This window comes from Lagopus muta, chromosome Z, assembly GCF_023343835.1.
Source record: "Lagopus muta isolate bLagMut1 chromosome Z, bLagMut1 primary, whole genome shotgun sequence".
NCBI classification, from domain to species: Eukaryota; Metazoa; Chordata; class Aves; order Galliformes; family Phasianidae; genus Lagopus; species Lagopus muta.
The window spans coordinates 50550640-50573130 of record NC_064472.1 but is presented as its reverse complement, the minus strand read 5'-3'; the positions used below and the strand labels follow the sequence as shown (position 1 = coordinate 50573130).

General features: G+C 39.7%; 1 protein-coding gene across 15 annotated transcripts in view; it reads right to left on the bottom strand.

Annotated features, from left to right (window-relative positions):
• Window positions 1-22491, bottom strand: part of LOC125687107 (3'-5' RNA helicase YTHDC2-like) — a 146962-nt gene that overhangs the window by 111855 nt on the left and 12616 nt on the right. For 9 of the 15 annotated variants that reach the window (XR_007373971.1, XR_007373968.1, XR_007373967.1 and 6 more), the window contains 19 exons: window positions 22235-22342; window positions 21471-21619; window positions 19224-19359; window positions 18753-18879; window positions 17229-17294; window positions 15707-15885; window positions 15429-15525; window positions 15259-15346; window positions 15097-15177; window positions 14117-14199; window positions 12938-13043; window positions 12704-12823; window positions 12095-12367; window positions 11512-11638; window positions 10811-11016; window positions 10080-10275; window positions 5999-6105; window positions 5152-5435; window positions 4527-4701 (listed from right to left, as the gene is read on the bottom strand). The exons of 1 other annotated variant lie outside the window; for it this stretch is intronic. Coding sequence is in view for 4 of the 14 variants with exons in the window: in XM_048931917.1 (XP_048787874.1) it covers window positions 4527-4701; window positions 5152-5435; window positions 5999-6105; window positions 10080-10275; window positions 10811-11016; window positions 11512-11638; window positions 12095-12367; window positions 12704-12823; window positions 12938-13043; window positions 14117-14199; window positions 15097-15177; window positions 15259-15346; window positions 15429-15525; window positions 15707-15885; window positions 17229-17294; window positions 18753-18879; window positions 19224-19359; window positions 21471-21619; window positions 22235-22342 (2708 nt within the window). In the remaining 10 variants the exon portion in view is untranslated. Of the gene's footprint in view, window positions 1-4526; window positions 4702-5151; window positions 5452-5998; window positions 6106-10079; window positions 10276-10810; window positions 11017-11511; window positions 11639-12094; window positions 12368-12703; window positions 12824-12937; window positions 13044-14116; window positions 14200-15096; window positions 15178-15258; window positions 15347-15428; window positions 15526-15706; window positions 15886-17228; window positions 17295-18752; window positions 18880-19223; window positions 19360-21470; window positions 21620-22234; window positions 22343-22491 lie in introns of those variants that run through there. 5 more of the 15 variants (XR_007373972.1, XM_048931922.1, XM_048931928.1 and 2 more) reach the window with 4 other exon arrangements.

Here is a 22491-nt window from a genome sequence, read left to right as displayed (position 1 = left end):
AGTATCTTTCTTTTTTCCTCTTCAAAGATGCTCTCTGAAATCTGACCACGAGCAAAGTCTATCAGTCACTTGGGATTACACTGAAAGACCCAGCAAATTTTAAATGTCATAAAAACATCAACAATAACACTGTATTACATAACAGTCCATTAGCTCTTCTGTTGAGTTGTAGATGTTGTTGCATCTTCATTCCCATCTTCTGTTAAATTTTCACACAGAATTAATACAAGGTAGCTGTTTGTCAAACACAGAAGTCAGAGTTGCTTTGGTTTTCTTTTTCTCCAAAGAACCACGAATAAATTACAAAAAAGACAAACATTCAGAGAGTATAAAGAAGGAAACAAACAAGAAGATTTCTTCCCCTACTTGTCTCCTTCCTCCAAAAACAAAAAAATCAAACCTACAACAACGAATCACATCCAGCTCATCTACCACTTCTGGCATCTCTTCTGCAAGTCATAGTGCTGTACTCTCCCTGGACTCCTGAGTTAGCAGCACGCACTACTGTTTGAAGACACTGAATTGGATTCACGTGGCAAGGTTTTGGTAGCAGGGGTCTCTGCATGGAAGCTTCTGCAAGCAGAATTAAGCAGTGTCCCATGTGAGAGCAGAACCAGCTCCAACTGCACCAAAAGGGATACGCTGCTGCCGGAGCTGAGCCACAGGAGACACCAGCTGTGCTCTGAGAGGATCCGAGTTAAGAGAGGGAAAACGACTGCACAACAGCAGCTAAGAGAGGAGTGATAAATGGGAGAGAAGCAGCCCTGCAGGCCCTGAGACCTGTGCAAGAGAAGGGGAGGAGGCGCTCCACACATAGAACCGAAGCTCTATGCAGCCCAGGAAAGGCCCACAAATCAGATTCACAGAGGCTGCGAGGGACCTCAGGGGATCATTTAGTCCAACCCTTCTCCTAAAGCAGGTTCCCTAGAGATGTTACACAGGAAAGTATCCACGCTAGTCTCAAACACCTCCAGAGAAGTCGACACAACTTCTCTGAACAGCTCATTCCAATGCTCTGTCAATCCTAAGAGTGAAGTTCTTTCTCACGTTCAGATGGAACTTTGTGTTCCAGCTTGTGCCCATCACCCCTTGCCCAGTCACTGGCCACCAAAAATAAGAGCCTGGCCTCCATCTACTTGATGTCCACCCTTCAGATATTTTTAAGCACTAATAAAATCCCTTTTCATCTTTTCCAGGTTGGTATCTCAGGTCTCTCAGTCTTACCTCATGCAAGAAATGCTCCAGGCCCCTCATCATCTCTGTGGCCATCCATTGGATACTCTCTAAAAGTTCCTTGAACCAAGGAGTCCAAATGTAACCAAAATGCAGGACTTGCACTGCATCTGGTTACAAGGCCATACAGCTGGCCTAAGCCCATTGATCCAGCCCATCCGGATCCCTCTGTAGTGCTTTCCTGCACCCAGGCACATCAACATTTTCTCCCAACCTGGTGTCATCTGCAAACTCACCCAGGTGTTACTCAATCCCTCACCCAAATCATCAAAGACATTAGGCAAGGCCAGGTCCAATGCTGACGCCTGCAAAACACCACTAGTAACCAGGAGGATTCAACTCCATCCACCTCCATGAGCTGGGCCCAGCCATCCAGCCACGTTTTTAGACAGTGTACCTGTTCAAGCCATGGCCTGCTGTCTTCTCCAAGAGAATACTGTGACAAACAGGTCCAAGGCTTTACGCACGTCTAAGCAGGCTACGTCCACAGGCCTCCTGATGAGGACGGTCAAGTGGGACTTGCCTTTCAGGAACCCATGCTGACTAGGCCTGATCCCCTGCTTGTCCTGCATATGCTGTGTGACTGTACTCAAGATGATCTATTCCACGACGTTCCCTGGTACAGAGGTCAAGGTGACAGGCCTGGAGTTTCCCAGCTCCTTCTCCTTTCCCCTTTTTGAAGATGAACTGACCGTGGCTTGCTTCCATTCCACAGACACCTTCCCCATTTTCCAATACCTCTCAAAGATGACAGAGTGGCTGGGCAATCACTGTTTCCAGCTCCCTTTGAACTCATGGGTGCATCCCATTGGGACACATGCATTTGTGTGCACTGAGTTTCCCTTGCTGATCTCTGCCTGACCCTCCTTATCTACCAGCATTAAATCACCAGACACGCAGTTGAAACAGATTTAGCTCAAGACAGACTTCAGTGGAAATTAGTGGATGGAATGGAAATTTTTTAAAAAAGAGAGACTTGATGCAATAAAACATTAACTGCAATGTAAATTTCAAATTCTCATGGACGTGAAAAATGTGAAAAATGGAGGTAAGGCAACATCAACCACCAACACTCCAGATTTCAGCATCTCTTTCTTTCCATTTCCTTTCTGGAGGAGAGCACCAACACAGCAGATCATTTTCACTACCAAATAACACGCCAACATGCCTTTCCAACAGTACATCTGCTTTTGCCAAATCATTACATGCCATCACTATGAAAGCTGCATTCACTTAGGCTTGTTCATTAGACTAGCTTTTATGAACAGTTTTGTGTGAAAAAGATATATTAGGCTTTTGCAAACCGAACGGGGAAAGTTCAGTTTAGCCCTTTTTGCAATGCAGCTGATACACAGATTCACTCAACCACACCAGGTCCTTAACTTCCAATCAGGTTCTATGCTGACAAGTCTCTCTCTAAACTAGAATTCAACAAACAAAATATTACTGCATACTCTTCAGAGGTCATGAAGACCAATCCTCTGACCTAAACATTTGTGAAGGCAAGACAAAGCTGCTCAAGAATCGTAATACAACTTCCTAGTCTTCTAGGTTTTAGAAATCACTGCTAAGGCATGAGAGATTTCATCCAAGTCTGTCCTACTGTGAGTCACTTATCAGTCTCTCAGAACTGCCAATGCACTGTAGCTGCTTATTCATTTACAATGTTAGCTTTTGACTGCAAAGGTAACTGTAGCAATCCTTCAGCTTTTTCCTTGGTTTCTTTTTCATGGATTAATGTAGCTAACTCATTACAAACAACCTGACAGATGCCTGAATGCAATTCAGTCTTCACTATTTGAGCAATAAGGTAAGTTACCTGAGAAGGCACATTACAGAGAAGAATGAAGAACACTCTTCTTAGCCATCACATTCATTTGCTTTTACACTTTACTGACTAGAAAGTCAAAAACCCTAAGTAAAAATCTTCACACTGGAGTCATCTGCTGCACTCCCCTCATAATTGGTATTAAGTAAGGACTAAGGAAGAATTCACCTGAAAGCAGCCAGATCCTTGAACAGAAAATAAAGTAGACCAAGCTGCTCTCCCAAAAAGCTCCGTTTGGCTTTTGTTCATTACTTGGCGTAACAGACTGTACACCTTTCTGTTGAGAAATATCAAGGTTTTGCAGATTGCTGCTTCTCATTATAAAGTACCAAACTAGCAGACATAAGTCTTGGTGAAGTTTTGGAACCCCAGAAAAATTCACTTATGATGAACTTTTAGTTTTCAACCTTTACAAGATAAGGACAAATCTTTTCACTGTATTCCTGCTCTCCACCCCCAGACTCTATTACAAACACAGAACTGCTGAGTTTGTTCTGCATGGATTGCCTTTTAAATGCATTCTGTATGGATTGCCTTTTAAATGCATTTCAGCTCTATTTTACACTTCGAAGCTCCTTTCAAAGCAACTATTCATGAGAAGGAGCAAACAAGCAAGAAAGAAGACGACTCAGTAGCCTAGTGATTAACTGAAACGCTTTGATATTTGACACACCTGGTGTCCTTCTAGAAATTAATCCTGCTCAACTGTGGCCTCAAGTACTTCAGGAATCACCCATTCTCTTCCACAGTGACTAAATTTTAAAACTGATAGACTTCAACATTCCTAAGCCCTCCAATGCCACTGTGTCAATGCCTACAGGTTTAGAATAGGTTTACTTCTTAGTGATTGGTTTACTGTCACTTTGGTTGACTACTGAAACATACTGGGAGAATTACTGCAGCAGCCTCAACATGAACCACACGCTTTGTTGAAGTGTTTGCCGTTCAAAGAGAAAACAGTACAAGAAAAACAAATTAAAGGAGCAAAAATAAGGCGGGTAACAAAATGAAAAAGAAGAGAATCAGTATCTTGGTATCTGCTACTACAGAAACAGAAGGAGGCAGAAATCAAAGCAAAAACAATGCATTCAGAATTACTACATAATTCTTCAGATCTGTATTACGTACTAGCTCAGAAGAAGAATCTAGAACACCTTCTCAGCTTATTATATACAGCTTTAGAACAGCTCTTCTACTTTGGATAGCTTTACCTCTGATTTCCTATTTCGCATAGACTTGACTTCAGCAGTGTACAAACAATATTTTAACTGTATCTAACTAGCATAATGAGGATATTTAGTCTAGGTTGAAAGCTGCAAGAAAAAAAAGTGCTATGCAGCTGTTAAAAATCAAAACACAAAGATCTTAATTTATCCATGTAATGCACAGCACTATTGAAAGTTACCAGTGAATTTATTTCTGAAATTCAGAGTGGATATCAAAGTGGGTAATTTATGAATGCTACCTTTCCAGACATTGCAGAAGGACTAGCACGTGGGCTAGGACAGGAACTGCTGCCTGGAGATTTCACTGATGACTGATCTGACTTCTCATCTGATGTTCGTTTGGAAGACAAAATATTTTTGTCTTTGTATCTCCTTGGCTGATGAAATGCTGGATGTGCAGACTTCCTCAGAACTCTAAACGTAGAGGTTGGTACCAAATGGTGTTAATATACAAGGGTTTGGCCAGCAATCACAGAAATACTAAGGTATACACAGTAGTGTATCACATAGCTACATGCATTACAGAAATTACAAACTATATCAAACACTTCAAATCTAAGAAATGCATACTGCTCATCACACATCAGTCTAGAATGCTAAACTTTCTGCTACTACTTTTACTTACTGTGATCTCTCTGAGATCACAATTCAGGAACGCTCTTACCTGTACTGTCATACAGCAGGCACACACACGGAACTTTTATCAGTGAAATCACAGCTACAAAGCAATACAGGAAAACACCAATTCTTCCATATTTCCTTTTTTTTTTTTTTTTTTTCCCCCTTTTTAATGCCTAGCTAAAATACAACTGGAGCTTTTGTAGAAAACAGGGTTCTTTTAACTGTAGGTTTTCAGAAGCTTACTTTTCAGCATTAGAGGAATCATCAGATAATTCATTTTCTGCTGAGGTGCTGGCTGACCTCCAGGTAGGTGCTGAAGGAAGTTCATTGTAAGAAACAGGCCTTGGCCTCTGACCAACTCCTGAAGGCTGCAGCAATCCCGCAAACTGTTCTTCAGTACTTAAAACAGATACAATTGTTCTTATAGTTATTTCATCAGCTTGAGACCAAGGTTTAGAAGGAGCTCTCATTCGGCGCAGAAGTAAGCTATGCCACTTGAGTTTGAGTTGCATCAGCAAACCAGCAACCTGTCATGAACACAAACTGTTAAACACTAATGAACGTTAGATTACACAGGTATACACTCTCTTATCAGGCAGCATCTGGTATTCTATGATGAACAGAGTGCAGGCCAAAGGGCAATACTCAACCACCAGTAAAGCAGGAAAAAGATTTAAAGAAAGCTACTCAGTTCCTATAAATGGAAGAAAAAAGGTGCTTCAAGGTCATTACTAGAACTTTCCATTTCAATCAGCTCTGCCAGAAAGTCAAAGTTATACAGTAAACTTACAGAACTTATTTTTCACTTTCACTTTTATGCTGTAGGAATACAGACTGACAGGGAGAAAAGAAAGTATTACACGATTCTGAAGGAAGAGCTTAATTTCTAAGGGAGATCATTGTCTTATGCATAATAATTCAAATGACAATATATTTTAGAAGACCAGAATTTAACTTCCATATTATCTAAAAACTGTTCTGAACTCTTTTGCAAGATAGCATTACTACCGCATCTGAATGGTGAATGTTTCATAACCCAGTCACAACTCCACCTTCTAAAGTATTCAGAGCTTCTCTGAACATTACTTACTTCAGAGTCCAATTTGAAATGGAGCCATTCATCCAGCTTCAGTAGTGCCACATTGGATCTTTCGTCCTCCATCCCACTATCGCTGTCATCATTAGCTACCCTATTTCCTGAATCAAACAGATATAAAACCAGCATTCAATTTCCATACAATCGTCATCAGATGTGCACTATTCACAGCATAATGCATGAAATAACAGTTTTCCTTCTAAATTAAAAATATTTTAAAATTACATTTATTTGCTGCAAATACATCTCAGCAACAAGTCTGCTCGCCTGCATTTGCTTCAGCAGAACTCCAGTACCCAGAACTCCTGAGGTCCTGTTACGTACGCACCCACATTCATGACTCAAGCCACAAAACCATTTCTTGATATTGATGAAGGTTATAACACAAACTTCTGGCTTGAAGATCTTTGCAAAAATCACACACTGCTGTAGGCTTTATTTCCTAGGAAAGCAGCAGACCTAAATAATTATAAATGTCTATTTCTATACATACATACTACTACAATGGAGTCTCACTTCTAGAAGTAATTCTTGATTTCTATTAAAAAACTATTCTTTAAGGGTCTTGCTCCATGGCTATTACAAGAAAGATTAAAACTGTCTCTTCTTTATACTCAAATACAAGTTCAAGGGAACAGATGGCAAAATAGATGAACTTCTACTCCAATACCATCAAACTTAAATGAAAAAAATAAACGAAAATTTCTTTGTACTTCATTTCTTCTTGCTAATTGTCATTAAAAGCAGAACATAACTGCTAACCTTTGAAATGCATTTTCCAGCTACAAGCAATACAAATATTCTGCTATATTGTTTCTAAATTGCTATTTAGTTTAAATAAACTGGCTCAAACTATCAAATGGTCTGCGGAGGAAGAAAGTGTGTACATCACAATTTTCAGTGCCAATGCTGACAACAGACATTTCATAATATCATTTGCATGCCTTATTTCATTACTAGCTATATTATAATTTGTGAGACTTCAGGACTACCTAACTACAATTTAAGGATATTAATCTGTTCTATTCATACGTATGAATTTAAGTAATTTAATATAACCATTCTGGCTGTCCTTTCTAACAGAACAATCAATACTGGTTGCTACAGAAATACCACATAAGAAAGCTGTAAAGTATTCTCAGAATTTTACACCTTACATCAAACTAAGCACTACCACATCAAAGTGTTCTCTGTGCACACTACTGCCATTTCCAACATCTCAAACAAGTCCTGTTGAGGTGGAACAAAGGCTTAATGCTACCTTGAAGTTAAAGCCCATGTTGGTCCTGCCTCCACAGCTGACCAGACCAACTTCTGCTAGTATATTTACCACCTAAATTTTAAGTACTGTTGAGGGAAGAGGAGGAGAGCAAGAAAAACAGAGCAGAAACAGAGTGACTACTAGCATCTTCTACAATCTAGGGACAACTACCACAGACACAGTTCACAAAGGCTTGTTCTAAAGCTTGTTACTTCACTTATCTTGGGAAAGTGTAGATTTATACCACTGGGTGCATCCACCCTCTTAGGGTTTATAAGGAGGCCAATACCATTTCACATCAAGTCTAGATCCACCCTGTTAACCCACTACACCAAAGCCTATGCAAATCACGGAAGCAGTGGTCCTACTCACCCACCGTCAGCATTTCTGGTAAATTAACTTCAGGAATTAAAACAGTGGCAGATTTGCTAATTATGAAAATCAAGTTTTCTTAAGCTGAACATGAAGGGTTCAGAGCTGCTTTGGATGTGGTTGGTAGCAAAGCACAGCACCTTTTGGCACCCTTACTGCCCGTATGGGGCTGGATGTTCAGAGGGAGGGTCCCCTCATGCAACTGATGCTATGTGGATTTAAGTGGATCATAATGATACACAACAGGCTCCAACAAGGATTTCTAGGAATCTCAAAATCATAGAAGCACAGAATCACAAGGTTGGAAACGATCCATAAGATCATCTAGTCCAACTGTCTTCTCATTACCACTGCTACCACAAGCACTAAACCACATCTCGCAGCTCCTCATCCAGGCGCCTCTTGAACACTGCCAGGGACGGCGACTCCACCACCTCCCTGGGCAGCCATTCCAGTGCCTGACCACCCTCTGAGAGAAAAAGGTTTTCCTAATTCCAAGCAAAACCTCCTCTGGTACAACTTGGAACCATTTCCCCGGGTCCTGTTCATCGCCTGGGAGAAGAGGCCCCTCCTCATCATGCTGTGCAAAGGCCTTGCTCAAGTCCAGGTAGACTACACTGGTGGACACTGGAAGGACAACTGAAGTAGTCATTCCATCACAGAAGGCCATCAGAATGCTTAGGCATGATCTGCCCTTCGTGAAGCTGTGCTGTCTGTCTCACTTTATCTCCTCATCTCACATAGGCCTTAACATCTCCTTCCACGAGGGTGTGCACTTTGCCAGGCCCACATTCCTCAAGGTCACAAACTTGACCAGGGCACTGTCACTGCAACCCAGGCTGCCTCCAATCTTAACCTCTTTAATCATCTCTTCTACACTGTTGAGCACCAGGCCCAGAAACATTTCCCCTCTGGTGGCTCTATCCAACACCTGGAACCAGAAGCTTATCATCAATGGACCCCAGGAATCTCCCGAATCACGTGCAGTTTGGCTGAGTTGCTTCCCAGCAGGTATCTGGGTGGTTCAATCCACCAGGATGACAGCCTGTGAGCACAACGCCTCAAGGCCGAAGTGAAAAAGCCTTGTCAGCAGGCTCTCCGTGATCAGATGTGGCCTGTAACAGACCCCAACCACCAAACCTTCTTTACTGGACGAGTCCCTCATTGTAACCCACAAGCTCTCAAACTTGTTACTACTGCTTCTCAGAGGCAGCTCTTCACAGTCTAGCCACTTCTTAACAATAGAGGGAAACTCATCTGTCCTACTTGGTCTTTCCTTTGTGAAAAGCTTAGAGCCCTCAATCATAGTATTCCAGTTACACGAGTTATCCCATCGTGTTTCTGTGATAGCAGTGAGATCACAGTTTTACCATTGCACCGCCATTTCCAATTCCTCCTGCTTATTCAACACTGTATACATTGGTACAGAGGCACTTCAGCTGGGCTTCTAGACATATTACCTTCTTGAAGGAGGCCTCCAAACAACCTGTGGGACAAATCTGAAGGTCTTGCTCCACTGCTTCCCTAAGCAGCAGCATTCCATAATTTCCCCCCCATTTACATCATAAACCTTCAAATCTTACAGGAAGATGTTCTGTAAATCTACTTCTCTACTACTCATAACACAACATGATGCTGAACTGTTCGCAGATCAGGGTAACTTACAAGTAATTATTCAAATATTATCTGGGACTTAATAATGCCTGAGTTCAACATTTCTTCTGGTTAACTAATCTCAGACAAATGAAAGCAAACCTGCTTCTGTCCACTAGAGACATAAGTGGTTTAATACGGTATGTTTTCGTAAGTATTACAGCAGGAAGAGAAGGAGATCTCCTGAGGTCATTCTTCAATAGCATTGTATGAGGGATGCCTGAGACTTCACCTGAACAGGTAGAACGTGTCTAAGCAATCAGTTACAACTCAAGTTAGAAAGATGGGGAAGACGAAACAATATTTGATTAAAAAGTAATTTTTCAGAACGGATGACCAGTAACAGAAAGAAAGCGTAACAGGGTAATTGCTGTTTATAATCAATTAGCATCTGCAAAGAAATCAGCCCTTTAAGGAGAACCCCAAGAAAAAAAAATCACCGTAGACTAAGAATATAGATCCCAATCCTTGTCATATGTTTCATAATCTTTACCTACAGCAGCATATAAGGCCAAGATGGTGGTTACTTCTGATAGTATAATAAAGATTAGAAAGATGTAGCACTCTATGTTCTTTGAGAAATCATACACATTTAGAAGATTACTTGCCTGTGCCTGAGGCACTACTTACAGAACCAGAAAACTAGTCTTCAACAGCTACAGGTACCGTGGCTTTGTAGCTTTAAGAATTCACTCACACATGTATTGCATATTCTTGTGAAAGAAGCCTTCTATGTCACATACTGCTGTATATCCAATTGAAACTTGCCAAATCCAAAACCCCATATACCTCGAAAGGACAAAGGCTCTTCCAAAGCATTATGTGGTAACCTAGCTGGTCCAGAGAAGAGTGCCACAGTGACAGGTGTTACAACTGAACAACATCTGATATTTGCTATCCTGCGAGCTCTTGTCATTTCATCATATATAAGCCAGTCAGTAGGGAGTGCCTGAACAGCTGCAGCTTGCCCATTTGATGGCGGAATCTGCACAAGAGCAACCGAGAGACTAGGCTGTTTTAACTTCCATTTGTAATTAAAATAAGTTTAAACACATTTAGTATTTTAAACATACAAATATGTGAACAGATACACACAGAAAAACTCAACCACACTTCAGAAGAACATTCAAACATCTCTGAAGCTAAACCTTGTTTCTCCATGTATCTAGAAATTTGAGTTTCAGAGCAGAACGTCTTGCTACTATCAGCAGAGATTACTGTATCTCCAGAACAGGTTCCTAAGAAGGCTGTTTGGTTTTTTTTATATGCCATATTATCTTGTCCCAATAGAAGGATTAAGTGAGTTAAGTTCTGGTGAAAAAACAGTGCTCTTAAGACAGTGCTTTATTTTATCATCCCGGCAGGAAAAGCATTTCTTAAAAACACAGTGTCTAAAAACAGGCACATGCAGGCTTCTTTAAAGTACTGACGAATTTAGAGGCACGTTTCTAAAACTTCCTTAACTTTGACAGAATATTTTTGAACCTGCAGTTCATAAAAACAAGAGTAATATTTATTACCTTTTTATACTGAGCCTGGCTAAGAACAGACGTAGGATGAAATCGCACTTTCTTCTCTTCTGGGCCTGTCAAAACCAGGTTTTCCCTGTCCACATGCACAAGATTGGGGTACATCCCAGCCACTAAGGCAGCTTTAACCACAGCCCAGTTTTCAGAGTTAGCATTAACATCTCTAATATCAGCACCTCCTCTGGCTCTGACAAAACCTGAAGAGGACACAGAAATTACACTGGATTGCTTAATCACATTTCTGTTTCTGAAAAGGAATTCGAGACAAAGGTGAAATAAACTATGCATTTGCTGCATTTTTCAGAATGCCAATTTTAACAGCACCAAGAAAAAAAATACCAGAAATACTTCTTGATGTTTCATGCTAACACAAAACGTAATTCATTCTTACAGAAATAAATTAATAGGACATAAAAATTCAAGGCAACATTTCACACACGAGTCATACCAGATTTCTTACGAAAACTAGTGAAATGAGGACATATGAGGGCATTTTCACTTAGGTTAGCATCTAATTCTGTTATCAGCTACAGTTCCTCACTCCAGCATCTTCACCACACTCAGAAAGTACATGTCCATTTCACATTAGGAACGGAAAACAAAATCAGTGAATTCTATTCTTGTCACAATCTATATACACTTGTACTAGACTGAATTCAAAAACTATGTTAAGAAAAATCTGAGCTACTTACCTGAAGCTCTAAGCTGACCAAGTAACTCTGTTCTCATGCCTACGATGATTTCCATTGTAGCGTGAGAAAGAAAGTTTTTTTCACAGAAGACCCTCTCCCAGCCATCACTTCGTGCCTTCTGCCATGCCTACAAAGAGTATTTTTTAGCTGAACAAATCTATAGACAAATTTGGAAATAAGAAAATGCACTTAAATACAGTGACATATGTTAATAAAAAGAGGCCAAAAACAATTCTGAAACTGAAATGTATTAAACCATTTCTCTAGTCAATTACTAAATTTTGTTTACCCAATTCTCTACATTAACTTAATCTATCTCCTACATCTCTCTATCTCTATATTGTTTTCTATCCTGTCAAAATGGTAATGGTTGAAACTTAGGTTAAAAAATATAAAACTGAACAGCTGAATACAATGTTTCCTTACAACATTGTTAATTAGTTCAAGACAGTAAATCTGCTACACAAGAAGAACCTTCACTCTCTAAGGACTCCCTCTAGTCAATCATTTCACATCCAATGTTATATCATTTACTTTTGTACATATGCTATTATTGGTACCCTTTCTGAAGATGAAACAATACCTGGAAAGCCCTGAGGAGCACCATATGGTCACTGAATGTTCCTGCAGCTAAACGTTTTCTGCACAGCATAGCTGCACGCTTTTGAGAGGCCACCATAGGTAGAACAAAAGGCTCTCGATACGCAAGAGTGCAAGCAATGGTGAGAATGGGATCCAGGCACTTCAAAACAACAGCACACAGCACCATTTTACCAAGGTGTGGCTCTACAGGTAATTCGGCAAGATGATAACCAAGTTCAGTGAGGTCTTCCCAAACATCCATGGCATCTATTTTCTGATAATAAAACAGTAAGGGGGGGGTGGGGCAGAGAAGAGCACAGACAAAAATAATATACAGTGAAAACAGAAAAGATGTGAATACAAGGCATTAAATAGACTTGCTCTGACTACTAAGAACGTACGCCAAACTCTGTGTGAAGTTTGAGACCACGTTCTTAAGCATTCTTTTCCCTTAACATGAAAACATCACAAAAATGAAAACAGAACAAAAACACAAAGCATCCTTAAGTAACTAAAGAGTCTCAAGAAACACAAAACTCAGTAACAGATGTTGCCACACCAAAAGCACAGAAGCAAATACGATTCCATCTAGATCTGTACCTATGCTGACCTTGAGCATTTGTATGGCGTTCCTCACAATTAAAGCTGGTGGAGGATCAGGAGCTTTCATGAGAAAGTCAACAACTGGGCAATTCACTGGAGCCAGTAGTTTTGTGTGTAGACAAAGCTCCTACAAGTTAAAAATTCAAAGTTAAGATTACACAAAAGAACTCCTACTGTGACTGATAACATGGCTAGACACTAATAACTACACTGAAGTTGTAAGTTATAAGAGAACACATGCCTGAAGCGGCATTCTTCGAAGTTCCGGAGTCTGAAATTCCAACATATTCTGAAATCGGAGCTTGCTGAAGAGATGGAAGCAGACTCCAGGCCGACAGCGCCCAGCTCTTGAACATAAAATATGGCAAGCTATTAATTGTAACATCTTTTAAACTAAAGGCGAAATGCAAAAAATCACAAAAAACAATGAATTCCCCCATAAAACATACATATACATGCAAAAACATCCCACAGATACGGAACAGAAGTGTACAAGCATATGTAACAGAAAGATAAAGTTGTCATTTAGCCAAATGCGAAGCAAGAGACTTCTAGAACATGAACCACTTTTGATACGACAGAAATCTATTGTGATTTTACCCCAACACATTTAGAAAAACAAAAAATAAGTTAAGCAAGTGCTCCCTGAGCATCCAAAGTGTTTTGTTGTTTTTTGTTTCTTTGGTTGCTTGGGTTTTTTTGTTTGTTTTGCAAGTCCAAGGTCAATCTGAATCACATTGTTTTTGCTTTAAGGAATATCTTCATTTCTTCCTCTGGCAAAACCCTTCAACATGCCCCAAAGAACCAGGAGTCAGCCCAGAGTAAGAAGTAGAACAAGGGCTGAACAAATGAGAGAGGGGACAAACAGCAAACACACGCAGAACGAAATTCCAGCAGACTAATACCAATGCTGTAGCAGCAAATACAGCCCCCCAGGACCCACTGTTGCACTTAGCCCTCACCCAGCACTGGGAAGAACAGAAGTGGGAATTTATTTGACAAAGGAATGTAGGAATTACTGTTCAATGTTTCTTCTAATAGAGTGATGAAGCAGTATGGAAAACTTGTAACAGGCCTTCCTTTTCCCACAGTAAAGTAAGTTATGTAAAATCCATAGGGCCCAGTGGGCGCTGGCAGTACCGAGGTGAAAGGAGAACAAATTCCTCCACGGAAGAAAAACGAACCTACTGTAAAGCTTTGGGAAATTCCAAGTCACATTTCTATCAGGAAATTACTCTAAGGAAGTATATGCTGACCCCTGCTTTTTTTGCAGAGAATTAATACTGGCCACTGTCAAACACTACATCGGACCTGAATAACACTGTTATCCAGCACTGCTCCTCTTACATTCACTACTTTATTCTCGGTGTACAGGGCAGCGGATGCTTGCAAGATAAAAATACGTACAAATATTTATTACCTCCCTCTTCTCTGGATAGCGCTGGCTTTTGAAATCCACACAGTTCTTAACATTGTAACACAACTCAGAGCATCAAAAGACTTCTAAAAAAGAAAAACAAGGAAATAAAATCAAGATTTACTAGGGTACATGAAAGAAGAATTACTAATGGCTTACACTGACAACAATGTTCGCCTCAAACCGATACTAAGCACCACTGCCTTCTGGCACACAGTGACATTCCAAAGTACTTTGTTGTAGGTGAATTTACGCCACCTCTTTCACAACATCTTTGGGCTACAGTTTTCTAAATCGAAAACTTTCTAGGTTAAGTCAAGAAATGATGAGTTGTGCTTTGCACCATAACAGAAAGCAAAAATACGCTATTATGCACAGTGAAATTTTGCTCATTTCCTCACCTGGAAATTATGTCCTAGTTTTCCTGCATTTCGTGCAGAAACACAAAATACTTGTATTAATATAAGAACTTGGTTGATCTACAGCGTGTATATCCCACGAAATCTACTCCATACACTGAGCCTCAAACTGTACTTTAATTATGTTACCTATGTTTATTTCACAAGTAACCAGTAAGGGGCATTCAATATATCATAAACATTTGAAAACTTAACATTCGATTACACTTCATTCAGATACAATTAAAACAACAAAGGGAACTCCCAGTATTCTCTAACTTCCAGGAGGATGAAGGTCTACACTAATGGACTTTCCTTAAAATGTACACAGAAGTGACAAGTTACTTGTCTAATTAGCAGTAGCTTTTTCAGGGGTTTTAAGCAGCTGGCTGTCAGAAGGCAACTTTCTTGCATCTTTAGGATTTGTTATAAACAAAAGGGATGTCAAAACTTCAGCGAGTTCTGTTACTTTACACACACCAGGTTTTTAGACTGCTAATAAAAAAGCACTACTTCTCCAAAAATCACAGCTTAGTATTATTATTTTAAAACAATCTTAGGAAGTTTACTTCCCCCCAGTCATACCTCCTTCATCTTTCCCGAATCAATAACAAATACAACATCACTGACTGTGATACTGGTTTCTGCAACATTAGTAGAAAGAATCTGCAGGCAGAAAAACATAACAGTAACTGTAAAAGCAAAGACTATGGAGATCAGTATCTGAAGAAGTCATCTGATACTTGCTATTTTGCGGATGCCAGAAGGCGGAGTTTTAAGCACATTCTTCTGATCCAAAGTTTGCATATTTGAATGAAGTGTGAATACTTGGTATCTAATGCAAAACAAAGAGTAGTCTGTAAGTATATTTAAAGAAAGAAAAAACTAGAGACAAGCATTGAAACTAGAAGTTTTACCTGTGCGCATTATCAACAAATCTCTTGTCATCAAAAATAATTCGGTCTCTCAAGCTAACTATCTCATCGTACCCAGGAAGAAATATTAAAACTGCTCCTAAAAGAGAGAATCCATTTACAACATTAAACCAGACACTCACCTAAAATATATAAAAATACCAGTTAGTGCCATGCATGCTGCTACCCAGAAGGTCTTCCCTATTTGGTATTACTGACAAAATGACTCATTCGGAAGTTGAATCCACAGCAATAACATGAGACTGTGTATGTATACCTACCCCCATCAGAACTATTGCAGATGTTGTAAAGTAAGTGCATGATCAGGTCGAAATCCACCTTCTCATCATTAAAACTGTGATGATAAGCTTTCAACAACTCTCTGTCCTCTGTTCCAAGGTCATTACCATTTGCTTGGACCAGAGAACTTTCATCCAGATTTCCAAATTCCATTGAAGCACTAGAACATACAAATATACATATACAGTTGCTTCCTTCGGGCTTGCATTCACCCATCAATTCAACCTCAGATCAAGACTCAGAAGATTACATGGAACCAATTTTTAAGTCTACACTGCAGCAGAACCGCATGTCCACAATATTACTGACTTGAGCACTACCCTGCAGAGTAGGTGAACTTCAGCTGTTAGCATTAACTTTCCTACATTTCATCAAAACATAAGCATAAGCAAACCTGAGAAGAACTATACATATGTCTTTCTTTTTAACATTTCACTTTTTTTTTTTCATCTGCTAAGGGAAAGACATTTAAAAAGAGTATTTTCCAAACACTTCCCTACCATCAGCTCCTTAGTGTTCTGGCTGTATGGTACTTGCATACAATGTTCATTTTATGTAGGTATATAACGCATCAACAACACAGAATAAAACATCATAGAAAAGCACTATTTTCATTTCAGATGCTTACTTTGGAAACATGGTACAGAATCAGTATCTCCTCCACACATGAAGGCTGCTCCTAAAGTAACACCCCCTATTTTCTTGCACTGGGCAGGGTCAGAAGCAGATGTTGGCAGCAGAGGTTGAACCTTACTGCCAATATTCCCTTACAGTCTTCTATGTAACAGATGGCACCAGAGGGGAAACCTGACCAAACGGCGCTTTATGCAAGGCTGTGTTGTTGAATTACTCCATGAGGAAAACAGAGTCTTCCTCACAGCTCGCTGAACATTTGAGGAGACCAGACAGTGGGTGTTAGTAAAGTGAGGCAGAGGCAGGTGCATTTCAGCAGTGGTTACAGTGATGTGAAAAAACCAGCACAGCTGCCATACCTCAAAATGAAGAGCACTTGATCAGCTCATCCATGCAAATCAGCTAATGGTGTTGAAAAAATAGAACTGTGTAGCTGAGAACTTGCACTACCAAGTAGTGTCATTTGCTCTTCGTATCTGTTGTCATTTCCATGGAAGTAGGAGGCATAACTTTCAAAGTGACCTACGTATTTATGTATGTTACGATGACTCATTTCATCTAGGAATGGAAATTCCAACTACGATGACGTGGGACAACAAATGCTAATGACAGAAAGAAGTTTGTTTACCATATTTATCATAGGAGTTGCTTTAAAAAAAAAAAAAAACAAACAAAAAAAAAAAATCACTACAATGCTAAACTTTTCTTTTTTTTTTTAAATATGCTTCCAAAATGTTCCAGCTCCCAATCTTGTTGTTTAGGTCATATTTTAGAGCATATAAAATTAAACTGTTCTGATTAAAAGGTGGGAGACACAGATGTTTACGTACTATATTAAACAACTGTTTTAGCGAAGCCGCCATAGCTTACCTGTAAGATTCCAACAGGTCAACCACCTCTGTTTGTCCAAAGTGCTTAGCCCAATCTAAAGCCATCCTGAAAGAGTTGTACATAGACTTTATTATTTGACACTTCAAATCATATGTATGGGCAGCACCTTACATGAGATGACAGCTGACACACTGCGCTGTTTTCATTTCTGCATTATTATTTAAGCAGTGCCTTCACTGATGGAGCCACATCTTCCCAAATGCAAAAACATGTATAGTAGGTATAACAAACAGCTACATGATTTTTAAATAGTTGCAAATTGTGACCAAGTATGAATGCTACCTCTACATAGCAATCACAGAACGGACAGGGTTGGAAGGGACCTCAAGGATCATCAATCTCCAATCCCCTGCCACACGCAGGGCTACCAACCTCCATGTTTAATGCTAAACCAGGCTGCCCAGGGCCCCGTCCAACCTGCCCTTGAACACCTCCAAGGACGGGGCACCCACAACCTCTCTGGGCAGCCTGTTCCAGTACCTCACCACTCTCTGGGTAAAGAATTGCCCCCTGATGTCCAAACTAAATTCATCCTCAACTTAAAACCATTTCCCCTCATCCTACACATATCAACCCTTTCAAAGAGTTGATTCCCCTCCCCTCCGTAGGCTCCTTTTAAGTATTGAAAGGCTGCACTGAGGTCACCCCACAGCCTTCTTTTCTCCAGGCTGAACAAGCCCAGCTCCCTCAGCCTGTCCTCATAGGGGAGGTGCTCCAGTCCCCTGATCAAACAGGAAGGAGTAGAATACACCACTATTTCAAAACACAATATCAATGCACACAACTAAGCATTTCTAAGGTACCCTTTTATTGACTCCTTTAAATAATCTTGAGAATTCATGCCCCAGATGTTTTTCTCCAAAACATCTAAAAATGGCAAACTTTTTGATGCCTTATGGGAACCATTCTCTTCACAAAGCAGATCATTCTGTTTTCCCTTTAAACTGCTTTCTTTCTCTAATTTTTCCAATAACAGACACCTAGAATCCTAATTTTTACCCTTCCACACTCAATGTTTTATGGTACCCGCCACCTCCGCTTCCTAAACATAAGCTCATGGTCATAAAGATCTGAATTTTTAGATATTAGTATGGATTTTCTTACATGCTCCAACATACCTGCAGCCATAACACTGCAAAGACCCTTGCCCCTGTAGTATTTTTTTTTTTAAAACCTCTACAGGCTGTCATCTTAAAGACTACAATAATCAAGCGTTTTGAGTGTAATTAAATCTATCAAGAAAGACTACCATCTTCCCCTAATCAGAGGTTATAGCAGGTTCCTTGAAAGAGGAAACATATAAACCATTTTAAAGACTGCTTCTGAATTACCTTAGAATTTATGGAAAACAATCTGATGAAACAAACTCTACATCATTATGATTAAATCTTACTACCACCTACAGCATTTTGATAAATCACTGAATTAAAAAGTTCTGTTACGTCTTAAGTTCTCATGTTTATATTGGGAAATAAATCCTTCACTTCATCTGTTTGTTTTTACCAGCCATTGGATGATTTGCAGTGGACACTTGCTCCCATACTGATCAATTGCTCTACTTGACTTAGAAAGCCTCTCCCTGCAGCTATCATTAGTGCAGTTGCACTGGTTTCACTGTGCCTATAATCAACTGAGAAGTAAAACAAATTAGCAAAAACAATACACACTTTGTTTCATCTGAACAAAACATGAATATGACTTTCAAGATCTACACCAACAAAATTTTATTTCTTCCCATCCACCAGTCAATTCACATGAATTCAATATTTTTAAAATAGTATTAACCTATCTGTCAATACTTCCAAACAAGTACAGTAACAAATAAGTGAACAGTTAATGAATTGCGTAATACATTCATTTTTCAAGTAGGCAAATAGAAAGAAAAAAATAACACTTGAAAAGTGGTAACAGAAAATCAAGTCACTATGTGATTTCTTTTTCCCTCGTGCAACAAGAGGAACAAAAGCAACTTACCACTGACGTTTTCGGTTAAGATGAAATGGAACACCTGAGCAAAGGAATCAACATCTTTATGTAACCAGATGTCAGAAAGACAAGAATCCATTTCTTTTATTAGCCATGGTTCAAGACAACTTGCATCTCTCTCAACCTGAAAAACAAGATTAAAATGATGAGTCTCTTCAAGGACTTCTTTTGTTCTTTATTCTCACAGACGAGGTACTAAGAAATCTAGTTTTTAAACAACTAGAAATACAGAATTAAGTTATGAGCTAATGGATTTATGGTATCTTGTGCAAGTACTTAAAACAGTACCAGACTAACCACTTTATCTAAAAAACTATTTAAAAACATCACAATGAAAGAGCATACTTTGGCTGTATTTGAGAATATTTTACCCTAATCCCCAAAAAAGGAAGAAAATGTAGAACACGATAATCTTCTTCTAGAAACTCTACAGGAATAATATCAAAAGACTGTTTGGCAACGGAATGCATTTTAAAGATCATCCAGTTCTAATACCCCAGCCACGCACAAGGTTGCCACTGACTGGATCAGGTTACCCAAAATCCCACCCAGCCCAGCCTTGAACTCCTCCAGGGATGGGGCATACACAGCCCCAGCACTCTCCGAGTAAAGAAGTTCTTCCTAACGTGTGAACTAAATCTGTCCTCCTTTAGTTTAAAGGCATTAAGCCTCGTCTTAACTCCGTACTTTTTGATAGAATCCCACTATCATCTTTCCTGTAAGCCCCCTTTAGGCACTCAGCTCTCACTGTAACCATTTCTTCTCCAGGCCGAACAAGCCCAGCTCACCTAGACTGTGTTTGAAAAAGGGGTGCTTTAGCCCTCTGTTCATCTTTGTAGCTGTCTCTGGACCCATCCCAACAGGTCTTCATCCCTCCAATATCTAGCAATAACCTCAAAATCCTCACTAAACTGACGCTCTATCGAGGCAAGTTTGTTTTCCTTAGATAAGCAAGACATCTGGAGCCCCAAAACAGTCTCAATATTCTACAAGCCATGGGGAGGTCTATACAATAATCAGGAACAGTTTTTTGTAAATAACTTTACTGACCAAATATGGACCTGACCTACCCCGCACATGATCGGTTTTGACCATATACCATCACCCTGTGGAACCTCACAGCCACCAAAGACCTCCTGCAAGAATCCCATATTAACACAGCACAGGCGTAGTGTTCTACTTCAGTACACATACCAATTCTCAGAATAGGTGGGTGCTTTGCAGAAACTGTATGAACATTCAAATGATGAATGCATATAACCTATGTAATTGCAGTTCTGTTGGCATGGTTGACTTTGCAGGCTGCAATTGAGCTTTTTTTTTTGTTAATGCTGCATTTTTCTTCTACCAATACCCATACAACTTCTTCTGAAGAGCTTCTTTCAATTCATTCTCCACCCAGCCTGTATTCATTTCTGGGATTGTCTTACCTGAAGAGCAGGACCTTGACTTTACTGCATTTCATGAGGCTGGCACGGTCTCAACTCTTGAGCCTGTCAAGATCCCTCTGGAGGGCAATGTTCACTCCAACACGTTGACTGCACCACTCAGTTTTGTCTCACCCACACACTTGCTGAGATGCACTTAATCCCACTTTCCATGTTACCAGCAAAGATGTCAAACACTATCAGCTCCAATACAGGCCCTTGAGGGTCAATACTCATCACTGCTCTCCACCTGGACATCAAACCATTGACTGCAACTATCTGAATTAAAAAATCCAGCCCATTTCTATTCTGAGTATCCAACCCATCAACTTCACATCTCCACATTTCAACAATGCTGCATCCCCATTACTGAAGACCATCAAGTAGCCAAATACCATTTGCCCTTACAGAAGACATACTGACTGACACCTGTAATCTGTCTTCCACGTGCTATAATACAGTCTACAGAAGGATATGCTCTACGATCTTGTCAGGCACAGAGAATGAGTCGCTTGTAGTTCCACAGATCTTCCTTCATCTTTTTAATAATGGGGGTTCTATTTCTTTTGTCCGGTCACTGAGAATTTCATAATGACTTCTCAAAGGTGACACACAGCAATTTCATCTGCCACTTTCCTCAGTACCCTCAGATGCACTTCACAAATATCACAGACTTCTGCACACACAGAATTCTTAGACGGCCCCAAACCACCTAAGCACTTCATTTTCCCAAGATCGTTAGAAACAAGTTTCTAAAAGATTTACCACATAAACCTAAAACATTTCTTCCAACACAGAAAAAACTTACCAGAGCATTAAAAACTGTGTCACCACTGCTGTCCAGCAGATTATACTCTTCAGATACACTTGCAACAGATCTTCTGCTCCGTGATTCTGGGTTGCTATTACTTTCTTGAGCAGAACACCACTCAGTGAGAGTGCTTTGCTGCTTCTCTTCTAGAAGGTGTAAAATGTTATCAAAACAGTATCAGAAGCACTTTTAATCATCTGTTGCTTTCAGCTACAAAAATCGTTAAATCAAACCACAGGCTCACCTATAGCATTCTCTTTTATCCAACCAAGAATGCTGACACCAATCCAATATAAGTTTTATGATTAATGGCACACTAAGTGCATGACTGCAAATGTCTGCTCTAAGAGTAAGGTAAAAAATATCATTTGGATGCTACTAACAGGGACTGTTTCTGTTCAAGATGTACAAAATCCTGCACTCTGGATGGACGGCTGCCTGCAATTCAGTTTGTACCTAATGTCAGAACATCATATCATCTTGTTCTGTATTTTTCATGGAGGCAACAATTACATGCAAATCTACACCATCATATTAGCAAAACATTTACAAATGAAAGCAAAAAGCATACCCCGCTGAAAGGCTTTTTAACTGAGCAATCAACTTCAATAATGTCAACATTACAAGTTTAGAGATACTTGCTGGTATCTAATCATAGTATTACATAGTATACATTAAAGACAACAGAATCATCCGATTCCACTCTTCTCAATGCTCAGTAAGCCTCAGTACCCACTCGTACAATTAAGAAGTATACCAACCTCGCTGCTTCTCCTTTCTGTATTTTATCATCTCTTTGTTTGTGTACCCAGTGCTTCGTAAAATGTCCTCCAAAAACATCTCTTTAACTTCAAATGGTCTTCCTTGGACTGCAAGCACAAATAACTAATGACATTAGATATCCCCTAGTTTCACCGAAAATCTCCATTAAAAAAAGACTCTCTGTAAATATTAAAAAAAAAAAAAAAATCAAGAAATTAAAAGCAACTTTAAGGAGTTATTACTTTCCTTGAAAAAA